This window comes from Thermobia domestica, chromosome 11 (assembly GCF_964235325.1).
Source record: "Thermobia domestica chromosome 11, izTheDome1.hap1.1, whole genome shotgun sequence".
In the NCBI taxonomy this organism is placed as follows: domain Eukaryota; kingdom Metazoa; phylum Arthropoda; class Insecta; order Zygentoma; family Lepismatidae; genus Thermobia; species Thermobia domestica.
This window is the reverse complement of record NC_137464.1, coordinates 35,208,873-35,221,890: the sequence shown is the minus strand read 5'-3', so window position 1 is coordinate 35,221,890 and position 13,018 is coordinate 35,208,873. Positions and strand designations below refer to the sequence as shown.

The following is a 13,018-nucleotide window of genomic DNA, read 5'->3' as shown; positions in this document are numbered from 1 at the left end:
CCTTGCGATAAAGTTGAGCGTCAAGTTTTATGGCTATCTCATTTTATATTATATAATCATTAAATTAACTTCTGTAATTATCTGTAAATAAAACATTGAATTTTCGGCAAAAAATAAATAAATAAACAAATAAAAATAAAAATAAAATAATAAAATAAAAACACTTGTCCTTGGCAAGTGGTAATACTCATCCTCTCAATAAAATCTAACCACTATATTACCGCACTAACGTGTTCACATTAACTGTCAAAGAATCTGAGTTTTAGTGCATTCTAATTGTTACACAATCAACGAGTGACTTTCGTTTCACAGTGTGAAACTACGACAGACTTGCAACATATGGAAATTCAATACTCAATCTTCGAGTTTTCTTGGGGTTCTCCCGTTTCCTCCCATTTTCTTCATTCTACAATTTTCATTCATGATAATTATCAGCGTCTCCTTTAGCCTTGGCGCATAACCGTGGGACGTTAAACTAAAGATTTCATTTTCATTTCAAGTTATTAGACTTTCAAACTACGCTATGATCAAGTGTCAAACTCTTACAGAACGGCTTTGTCCATCCGTTTATTGACAGGTATCAGAGCAAAAACATTAATATATATCGAGATGCGATTTTTTTGCAATCGATTCAGCATCCCAAAGAACGTTCAACCGTTTCCATTAACTTTCTATTCAAACTGAAAGTGGTTCAAATTTAAGGTTGTCATATTTCAAAAACGAAATCCGGGACGCTACTACATTACGAGAATCTTTGGAATGCTTAAAATGAAAAGATTTTTTTTTCTCCCATTAGACAGGGTTGTTCAAAGTATTACGTAGTCATATTTTTAGTCATTTTAGTAGAGCTTCTCCTCCCTAGTTAAGCAAATGTAAGCAGATGATTTATCCCCTCCCTCTGGTAAGCAAAATTATCATTATTATTAGTTTTTAATTTCTAAGGATCTGTTACGTTTCGTAGTTTTCAGAGTCTGTTTTAGCTTACTCAAGGTATGATGCTTCGACACGCTTTGTTTGTTCGGTTTTTTTTTTTTTTTTTTTTTTTTTTTTTTTTTTTTTTTTTTTTAAAGAACAGTTAATTTATTGGCAAAATATTCTACAACAACATTTTCCCATTGTTGTCCCGTTCTATTTTATTAATTAAAACAATATATTTTTTCTTAAAGAGTCAGCGGAAAATTACCAAAAATATCTGCCAGGGATTATAGATTTAAATATTTCAGAAGCAAGATGCAGGTTGAAACAGAGTACTAAAGGTAACAATAAGATTAAGCAGTAAAACCTTTTGTCCCTGGTCCAATGAAACGAACGCTTCGTTCAATGTCAAAGTAGTTAAATCGTAAACTTAATTAAATCCATGTTTTATGTATTCATTTTTTTTTTCAACTTTTGAATTACCATACTCAGAAGTTGAAGGGAATAATTATATACCTAATCCTGTCAAAAAAGCAAACTATAATATTTCCTTCCTTTCTTCTTCGCCGAAATCCGGGACATATAAGCGTCCCGAGAAATATTTTCGGGACGCAGACCTCGAATTCGTGACGGTTCCGGATTTTCCGGGAGTAATGGCAATCTTATTCAAATTAGATATTTCCCGTTTCAACGTTTATCGCCATAGAGTGAAAACGGTACCAGATAGCGAGAACCTTTACTCAACAATTTGTTATATCGCTAATTACTATTTAACTTTTGCACAGAAGTTTAAAGTAAAGCGTATGAGTTACATGAAGAGACGAAGACGTAGACCCTAACATAGATTCTCATATAGTTAGCATCTATAGGACTCACAATGTTAGAAGAATTGTTAACTCGTCAGTTCATCTAGAGTTCTCATTCCAATTTTAAAACCTTGCAGCAGAAGTCCAAAACATATTTATAAAGAGACTAGCTGGGTCTTTGCCCGATCACCTTGCACCGAGTTCTTTTTTTCCTACCATTTCTATTTCTTGTTAAAACACTTCTAATTTTTTTTCTCCACGAGCAATACTAAAGAAGTTATACCTTTTAAATTTTAAAATGTCATGTTGAATAAATAAATAAATAAAAAAAAAAAAACTTACGAAGATTAATAAACACTTTTCTCTGTTTTTCTAGCATTAATATTCAGGAAGTTACAAATATTTTATATTTTCAAACGGCCGCCATTTTGAATCAAGACAGCGAATGTAACTGACAGTTAAATGAAATCAAGCACTCTAACAAGCAAACGCACATTTTATCGTGTCAGCACGGATTCGTTACACACATATACGGTTATATATATAAGGAGGGGGGCATCTTTGCACGTATTAAATAGAAACACCCAACGAACAGTGTTGCCAAACCAACATAAAGTTATATTTTTTCAAATGACACCACGCCAGATTATTACATATGTCAAACGAAAACTTAAAATACCACATTTATTACTCAGTGATGCAAACTAAGGATGTTATAGTATCACAAACATCCACAGTTTGGAAGCCTCTACTAACATACAGCACAACAGAAATTGACAAGATAATGCATATCGAAAGTACCTTAGTGTTGGATACCATGGTCATGATATAACTCGTTTCGAATGAATAAGAATGAAGTCACCAGGGTTTGAAAAATTGATTTTTTTTAAAGGCTTTACTATAAAGAAATGCTTAGATAAGTATCACATTTAGGTAATTGTATGGTTTGCAATGGATGTACAAATTATTTTGCCGTTTACAGCACTTTGATATCTCAAACCATTCCGGAGATATAATAAACATTGATAAAGTTCACAACACTGCTAAAAATGGCGTATTTGTGGAAAATATTTAAAACAATTGTTGTTTTCTTTCTCTTTTATATCATTACAATAACCTCAAGTTCTCGCAATTACACAATTTAAGCAGTTGGATTGAAAAACTACGTTGGAGTGAAGATAACGACATGGCACTCTAATGCGTGAGAGCACGTGTGAATCTAATCTGATCTGGAAATCAAGAACTATCTGCATTTCAATGACAACTCTGAGCTGCAAGGGGTTGCAGTAGAAGCACGGATAAGCTCTTCATGATTTAGCTACTGATCGACAAACTCAACTAATACTTTGAAGTATTTTAAAACACCGGAAATGATGTAACAATGGCTGGACTTGGGTCATTTATGATCTGAAAATAACGAGGGACATATGAACATAGATTTGGTTTGTAGAATGAAATATTCGCTGTCGTCTTAAACAACGATAGCTAAGTACAGCTAAGAACAACGACAGCTAAGTAAACTTTTGGGATACTATGATACCGTCGAGCTTATCTCTCCTGTGAAACGATAAAGTAGGACTGAAAATAAAGATGTTCTCAACCATTATCCACTTTCATCCAACAGAACACGCATATAGGCGGGAGTGGACAAGATGGATTGGAACATCCATCGAAAAAAAGGGGGGAGGGAGTGGTATTTCCCTTTGATTACTAACGCCATTGGCATACCACTGGTTAAAGCTCACGTACTGTAATGTCTTGCAAATGATAGACTTTCCCTGCTGAATAAATAATGGGACAGTCCAAGAACGTCTTCACCAATATCCCTGACTGAGGAGAAATTTTTCCCTACATCGAGCGCAAGATATGGGTAGAAAGAAGAATTGTGAGGCATAAGAAGAATGTGCGCTAACGATATTGTCGACGCGGACTGCAATTTCAAGCTGCAGCTACAAAAAAGCTTGTGCTGCAATTGAAAATTTGTCTTCTCTTTACTATTCCGGTGTAGAGAATACAAATAGGAGTTAATGAGGTACGAGTTTTAGCACGTTTCATAAATACCATTGTTCCTGATACAAAAGTGTGAGCCCTGACTTTTGGGACACCGGTTACATTTATGAATTAATAAAGAGGAAAAATGATGCATAATAAATTAGTTAGTTCAACTGAAGTGACATACAAGTAAACAGAGATGTTACATTATATGTTACGAATTCCAATACGTGAACAGTTGCATGGAAAGAACAAAATCCACATTCTAATGATTTGCTGTATTCTAAAAACTGTATTTTCTTTCAACCAAATTACGAAATGAACTTAAAAAAAAAGAATATATTATAAAAATAAAACCTTGAGTTTAATATTGCGCATATTACGTCTTATAGACTAAAGACGTGCACTAACGAAGCATAACGACAATAAAATGATTAATAAGTAATAGTACAGTGGAATAAAATATGAGTACCGTAAGCAACTCCAAGGTGACATGGTTTTGCCTATCACAAAGAGATCAGGCTTGAACATATGTACCAAAACTAAACACTCTACCACTGAACTACTGTGTTCTCTTCAAGATAATCTACTGAAATACTTTTTTATTGTGTCTGCCTTCCATTTTGTACTGTACACCTTTGTCAGACAATAGTAAGTGCCTAAATCCATACCTTTGATCAAAAAGCAATGCCTTCTCCTTTCTCTGTTTCCACCATGAACGAATATCATTTGGATGGAGACTAAGTCTGCGCATGAAAGCGATCAAATCGGGACCAAATCCTCCCTTCTTATCTAAAACAAATAGCTCGAACTTGCTGTACCAATCCCCTCGTTCTTCCCAAGGTCTGAAACAAAAGCAAATTTGTATATGTCGTATAAAGTTTACGACAAAATAGGGTAAATATAATCACACAAGCTGAAAAAAGGAAGGCACAGGGTAAGCGTTTTCATCAAATAGAGGGAAAAGAAGAAAAGAACAGAAAAGTATCTGTGAGACGTTCAAGATGGAATACAAACCTGGACGTGGGACTGAAGGTGGCAGTCGATGAAAACAATGACTGTCCCTGGGTTGCTGGGTTTCTAGAGAAAATATTGTTTACGTGTCTTGAGTGTTTTTAAGGTATAAGATTATGGCTTGGGAAGGCCCTTGAATGGACTATGTAGGCTAGGTAAAATTTCATTTTTAGTAAGGAAACTGTAACGTATAAAATGACTTGCTATCACTCAACATCTTAGGAAAGATATCACAATATTGCGAGCAGTGATATTCAATATCAGCAGTGATATTTGCTATGACTATAAGCCTTTTTGCTTTTCTCATCTTAGGAAAGACTTTATATAAATCAACGTATCCAACTCATATCCATTCTCTACTTGTTATCTGCTTTTATTTTGCTCCTTTTACCAACCAGTCACTTTTATCTATTACAGCAATTCATACACTTCACGGTTTTACCACAATATTTATTATGTTCTCATTTATCTACCAATACTATCACTATACTCAAGACATTGCAATATATAATTATTCCACTCTCCACGGTTCAGACATTCGAAGCGTTGCCTACATCAACAAACAAATCATAAATTACGCCATTAACACATGTCTATACATGAAATACGTGTCTATATATATAATCGAGGAGCAATAAGTTACTTTTGCTCGATTAAAGGTTACTAAAACTATCAAGTAATAAACCCATCTTCCTAGATACATCATAGTTAATCATTTTAATGATAAGATTTATAATAATTTTAACAATTTTAGAACTAACCATGAAAAGATTCTCTATTGGTCAATAGGAACTGAATATTTGCCAATAGCGATTAAAGTTACTAGAGTATAATAATGTTTTAAGTTACTTCTATCAAGATTGAGTAGGAGATATTCACTCTATGTGAAAAAGGATTCAAATACATTTCTGTCCAGTTTCTTACAAATGCCTACAGAACCCAGGAGGGATTCATCGCCCCTCACGTTCTTTCACTTTGTTGAATATCTTCTCTTTTCATTCGTATGTAGGACTTCGAACACGAGCAAGAAACTGAGTACTCCCCTTAAGTGGCTTAACTCATCTTTGTAATTGTGGTAGACCAAATTCTTACGATTTATTTCAAGTTAAAATTTAATATTCTATTTTAATATTAGTCTCACAAAAAATTGTAAATAATTGTACGTCTAAAAAATTGTGGGTAAAGCATCTGATCGCATGTGACTCTACGCCAAGACAAACCACACTTCGAGTAACGACCTCAGCAGAAATCCTGGTATATATAAAACCTTACAAAAATTTAAAGATGCTTTAGAATGACCAATATTATTAAAGAGCGCAAGCCTCGTGTCGCTCAGTAACAAAAACTATTAAAGTACATAAATTTCACGTCATATCTCATCTTATCTTTATCATAAGATAATATCACTGTATTATCTTTAGCATAAAGCTCTTATCAAACATTCACTAACACAACTATGTAGTGATCAGTCGTTTTCTATCAGTTTGCCTGGATTTAGTCATAAACAAACCAATTCTCAAAGAAAATCAATCTGTTGTCAACTTAAATTAAACAACCTATATACAAAATATAAGGGGCGATCAACTGAAACCCGTTCAGTGGTCATAATTCAAGAAATAAATTTTATTTCGAGCGGAAACTTGTACACTATCTAGAGGCGTCTATGGTTAGCGTGCAGTAAAAATATTGTTCAGAAGTCACCATGAGCGTTGAGACACTTGGCCCTAACTTACAGATGCCGTCACTAACTTGTGTCACTAACTTACAGATGCCGTCCATGTAAAATTTGGACGGCTGACTATCAAAACTAATCACGCACAGCGTCCTGAACCTCAGCGTCAGACTGAAATCTGACCTTTCAATGCCTTCTTTAGAGGCCCAAAGATGTGAAAGTCACAAGGTGAAAGGGGTCAGGGCTGTGGGCGGGTGTCGCAACATTTCCCAATTGAATCGTTGAAACAAATCCTGCACAGGACGGGGATAATCAGTGGTTTGTTCACGCCCCTTCCGAAACATTCTGACCCAGTCCACCACTGTTGTTTTGGAGACGCATGCATCACCATACACGTCTTCCATACGCCGGAACACTTCAGCTGGTTGACAACCTTCGGCACTCAGAAACTGGATGACGGCAGCTGGTCCTGTTTGGACGGATTGGGGATCTTGAACGTCATCTTTCACTCGTTATACCTGCAATACGGAAATCTGTATTAACAACACTCCTACACCCAACACACAGGGACATTAGCCATTACACACTATTAAATAAAAATATCCTCCTACACACTATACCAATAATACATGGAACGAACGGGTTTCAGTTGATCGCCCCTTATAACCAAAATTAAAGCTGGAGTTGTCACAAAATAACTAGTTTTAAAAGATGATCCTATCGAACTATTTAATATGTAATAATAATAACAATAATAATAATAAAATGTCTATAACAATGCTACATCCAGCACCTAAACAAATACACAAACACCTACACCAGTCATTCATATTCATTAAAGAATGAAATAAATTAAAGCTAAGCCTTTTATTAGTCTTTACTAAATAAGGATGTACCATCAGGAGTGTGGTAAACTAACGGCTGAGTTGTGGTGCTACATTAAAACCTCTTGCAAAACCGCAACTTTCAGTTTTGTAAATCTACACTATAACATACATCCACATGCTATTTATAAGCAAACAAAGAACATTCAAAACTGATGATAGATTTTTACAGCGACTTGATTTCAAATTTAGTTCCTTCTTTCTTAATTTTTCTGAGATACCAGGCCAAAGAGCTAAGGAAATTCATACTAGTTATACAACTGTTGTGAAATTCCCATATGGATTTCCTTCATTTTTCTTGAGTATAACAATCAAACCCATTTTCCTTACCTAGACCTAATAGCATGTGTAGATATTTGCAGATATGTCTCTTCTGTCAATATAAGGAAAGCTCTTAAAAACAAAATTTTTCACAATTGTTATTAAGAAACAATTGTAATTTTGGAAAAATGCACGCAGCTATAAGGATATCTAATGTTTAGTATATACAGGGTTATTCAAAAATAATGAACTGATTTTGAAGCCTTGTTTCATAATTGTCAAACATCTTAACGCAATGAGTCACTGACCATTTGAAAGAATAGCTAGCTTACTAAGTTTTCAGTAGTATTCTCATACTGCCTTGATGTTGCCCGTGTTGCAACTGGTAAACAAATCGAACGGTTGTAGGTCAGGAAATAAAACTTGGTTATCTGTAGAATTCTTGTGACTTAGTTGGAAGTTTGAGATGCTCTTCCTTAATAAAATGTAGCTTCATGAAATCGGTTCATTATTTTCGAACAACTCTGTATTGACTGCAGTTACTTTCAAAACAAAAAAAAGAGGATCACTTACTTGCGCCATTTTAAATCATCTGCCTGAGGCGTATTGGAGAACTTTATTTGTTGTGCACATCTACAGGATTTCAGAGTGATACTTAACCTCTGCAAAACACGGATGCTCATCGTGGATGGTTTTATTCATACACTATATGAAAAGTAAAGTGTATTAGCAAAATATTTTCATTTATTACTTGATTTCGTTCTGGAAAATCTTACGTGTAAAGATCAAATAAAATTACTGGCAAAATATTATATTACTGGCATGAAGATATTAAAAAAAAAAAAAAGAAGAAGAAGAAGAAGTAGTAGTTCTGTAACAAAACAGAGCTTAGTGAAGAATGCCAATATTGTGTGAACCCGAAATTCGTTGGTGAAGATTAAGCTCAACACAAAATGAGAATAAAGGCAAATAAACAAACACAAAAAATGTCGCGGATTTACTAACCCTTTTCTTCGTTTTTATGATTACATTAAGCCTGTCGTTGAAAAAACGAACTTTTTATATTTCTGCTTCAGCCAATTAGCTTTCGGTCAACAGAATATATGGCATATTTTGACAATCGCCATCTTTCCTATGGTAGTAATATGGACTGAATTAATATTTCATTTAATGATCAGGTCAGTGTGACTTAACTACTCGAAACAAAGTATTTCTGATATGAGGCGCCTAGTACCAAAAGCCACCAAATCCATTTTTTACATCGCTTGTTGTAAGTTTGATGTAAAGGAATTTCATGGAAACAGAATTTTGTTACAGAACTTTAATATTTCACACTAAAAAACTAGTTCAAATATGGGATTTTGTATGTGTACCGGTATACATGGAGCTTCACAGCACGTTCTGCGAGATTACTGGAAACTAAGCGAAATGGATGTGACGTATTTTTATACTAGGCGCCTCATATTTCGTTTAAAAATATTGCACAATTTTCCCTTATATAATTATGTACAAAATAATAAATATTACTTGGATTTCTGGAAAGCTCATTGTAATATCATTTGCCAAGCGAAACTATTACTTTATTTATGATTTCAAAAGTATATAGACGTGACAACACAATACTACAAAAGTTGAACGTTCACTACAAGACGTGACTTTATTCTTGTGAAAACTGTTACTTCAAAAAAGATTTATTTTTTTTATTTTATTTTTTTAGCTTCGAAGTTCGAGAGTCACGGGGAGTGAGAGAAGTTAGAGAAAGCCCATACGAACACGATGTTCTCCACATCACAAAGTCATGGCCTAGGATCAAACCAGGGACCTCTCGCAACCAGTGAGCGCTCTACTAGAGCTACTGTGCCCCACATAAATACTACTCAACACAAAATGCAACAGACATCAACAAGAAATTACAATAATGTGCAATATGTGCTTGAGCTGAGTACTTGAAGATCTGTTCGCTTACACAAATACTAACTACTTTGAGCTCTCGTATCTTTGAGTTACCATATTTAGTGGAGTTCTCACGAAAGGCATGTTACATTCAGTTATCTATCTATTAAAATGCTACAATAGCAACAAAAGCTACAATAGCTATAATAGCAATTAAAATGCTGAAGTCTAACTTATAACTTTGGATTTCAAACCTTTGATTTACGGTTATTTGTGATTTCACGTTTAATAAAGACAAATCTTTTAAAGAATGTGTACTTTAAATAAATTATATAAATAGACCCGTTTTTCATAAAGTTTATCTTTTTAAAATTATTGTTCAAAGCCTTTTCCAAAATCAATGCAAATGAATTGTGCTGCCATCTTTGGAGTTCTTTTAAATTATACGTTTGTGGACGTTTATATGTTTGTGGCCAATCTTTTCCACAATGAGATCTCGGAAACTACATGCCCTAGAAAGATGACATTTTCACTGATCGATTGCAAATTTTATGTATATTGTCCAGTTCTAATTCAATATTTAAAAAAAATGGCCATTTTTTCTTTATTACATCTTTACGGGTACATTGGAAGTGTTGAAATTAGAAGGAAATAAAACATATCCTACGCACTATACATTCTAACACCACACAATTGTATACGGGGGTTGCATACCTCTCAGGCATTTGTTTCATGGCCAAATGATAATGAAAAACATAGGATAACCATTTCTCCACTCTAAGTTGAATATTGTTTGAAATGTTTTGCCCAATGAACACCATATATCACTCACATTATAATTAATTGTGTGTGCAATGTATTTGCTTATTACATACTGCATGCAAGAAGACAGAAAACACTGACATAAAAACTCCAACCGGAAGTAGGTTCTAATCTTGCAAACTGTGCGAGATATTGAAAAAGTAATCGAAAAAATCTCCCCTTTATGGTATCTCTTGCCAATTTTTATCAAGACGTCTTTCATTTGCGTTTATGAAGGGACATGTACAGATGTGAGGAATAACAAGGAGATTCATTCTCGTATGAGTGATGCGCTGTGTAGAGAGCAAAGATTTAGCTAGTATATCACAATAAATATATGTTTTGAGGAGTACGGAGTCCAGTGCAGAGCGCTCAACTTTGGTGTGAGTGTCTTGGTTCAATTCCAGGAAACGCGAGTTTCTGACAGATAACATACCCTCTTTGCTTTCTCTCGCGTTCCTCCGCTTCCTCCCCTTTTCTCATTTTAATTAATCACTTTCATTCATCATTCGTCTCTTTTAGTTTACAGGGCATTATGTGGCACTAAAACTATATTTTTTTTTCAATTATTTGGATACGGTTTTATTTACCACTTCAATGTATTTTATTTAATGCAAAACGGATGGATTTTGTAACCATCAGCATGATATACTTGATACAGAACAGTTGATTCATACAGGAAATATTAAATAAATGTCTCATTTTCTCTCCAGCCGCATCATTAGCATTAATTCTGGAGTTGATCATCCATCTGCTGAAACGAAAATGATTTTTTTATTTTTACGTCCCACGATTACGTACTATGGCTAAAGAAGGTGGTGACCATAATAATAAATGAAATGGTGGAACAAAGAAAGAGGAAAGGAAAGGGAAAACTCCCAGAAAACCCCTAGCACGGTGTTTGTTCATCACAAAGCCCGTTTAGTGTGAGCTGAGATTGAACCAGGACCCCACGCACCATGGGTGACACTCTACTACTCAGCTACTACGGATCTCATCTGCTGAAATGTATATATTAATTTATTAAAGTATCCGTTCCACAATATCTTAGTAATTTACCCTCATGGACCAAATTTAGATTCGGGTCTTTATTTTCCTTCTCTATTTACGTTTCAAGTTCAGACTTGAAAATTTTGCATATTATCTTTCTTTAAGTTTTTACGTCCCACGATTATGCTGGTTAGGCTAAAGGAGACGGTGATGATGAGAAATGAAGAAAGTGGGAGGAAACGGTAGTACCCCGAGAAAACCCACGAGCATGGTGTTTGTCGACCACAAAGTCCACACGGCGCGAGCTGGGATCGAACCAAGGACCCCAAGCACCGGAGGTGAACCCTCTACCACTGAGCCACCGCGCTCCCCAAGTTTGCATATTATGTGCTGAGGGGTTCCCTGTAATAGTGTAGAAAATAACAATCCAGCAATTGACATGTAACACTTTGAAACTAACGAGATGAAGTATATCTTAAGGGTTTCTTGTTTGTATAATATGTATTTGTGTATATGCACGAAAAGTATCAAATCAAGAGACTTGGTTGATACTGTGGTCCTTGAAGAAGATAAACAACACGTAAGTAAAACATCAGAATAATTCGCATTCAACATAAACTCCAATATGCATAAAGTAAAGGATTACTATTTTTCACGTTTATATAAAAAGACGACGGTTCAAGTACAGAATAGGTTAGCATAAAATGGTAATATTAGGATAAAACCTATTCGTGACTTCTAAAAGGAGGCTTTTTCCAGTGGTGTAGTGGCTAGCACGTGCTCCTGGGTTAGATTCCCAGTGGAAGAACAAATAATAATTTGAGAATCCTACACTTTCAGTAATCATACGTTTCCTTTAACTTAATGGGTATAACCGCAGGATTTAAACTAATATATATATATATATATATATTTCACTTTTTCAGAAACACGGAATAACTGTTAAGGATCTAACCTATGTAAGCTAGAAACCTGCAGGATAACAGTCTAGTAAAATTACAGTTACAAAATGGAGATTAATTACCAAAATTAATTTTGTAACATCTATAATAGACTTACACTGTTATTGAATTGGAATTGTGCTAAGTATGCTTACATGAGATTTATTTCGTAACTCAGAAGGCACTGCAGGAGTCAAAGGAAGCGAAAGCTCGCGAGAAGCACAGATGGTATGGCCCTTGAAGTCACAGAACCTTAAAACTCCTTACGCGAGCCTAGTATGTGTTGAAATGTACGCCTATATAAGGCCATCGTGTGGAGTTAAAATTTTCTTGTAGCCATTGGGAGCAAATATTTCAGTTTGACGATAGGAATTTGGCCTTTATTTTGCGTACCTTCGAACTGCGAAAAAAAAAAAAAAAAAGATAAAATTTCTGATCTGGTTACTTAATCCAGATCTGAAATTTTGTGCGCCAATATAGTGTATGCGATGTTTCTCTTAAAAATAGCTTATATTGATGTAGTTATAGATCTTTCACTTGCATATATGAGTTCATTAGACTTTTTTTGTTGTTGTTGTTGTTAAGTAACAGATTTTACATCGGTATTTGTATCATTAATGTTTCGATCCTTCCTGTGAAATAAGCAAGGTTGGCAAAAAACATTTTTTTTTTTTTTTATTGAAAAACAAACTGTCCTCTATTTGAATTCGAAAACGGGACTAATTGGCCACAAATGCGATAGTTTGCAGACTCACTCACGGAGGACTCCTGATACGTTGTACTTTTCTTTACATACTTTTAATATAATTGTCTAATTGTCAAGGGTTATTTGAGAAGGACAAAACTATA

At 34.6% G+C, this 13,018-nt stretch overlaps 1 protein-coding gene across 3 annotated transcripts in view; it reads right to left on the bottom strand.

Moving 5' to 3' along the window:
* The window catches only part of LOC145664033 (distal membrane arm assembly component 2), a 35,575-nt gene that overhangs the window by 19,896 nt on the left and 2,661 nt on the right, over positions 1–13,018 (bottom strand). For 2 of the 3 annotated variants that reach the window (XM_081730349.1, XM_081730348.1), the window contains exons 2-3: positions 8,118–8,249; positions 4,385–4,558 (exon numbers count right to left, since the gene is read on the bottom strand). In XM_081730349.1, the coding sequence (XP_081586475.1) occupies positions 4,385–4,558; positions 8,118–8,227 (284 nt within the window). In that variant the 5' untranslated portion in view covers positions 8,228–8,249. The remainder of the gene's footprint in view (positions 1–4,384; positions 4,559–8,117; positions 8,250–13,018) is intronic. The other variant, XM_081730350.1, reaches the window with a different exon arrangement.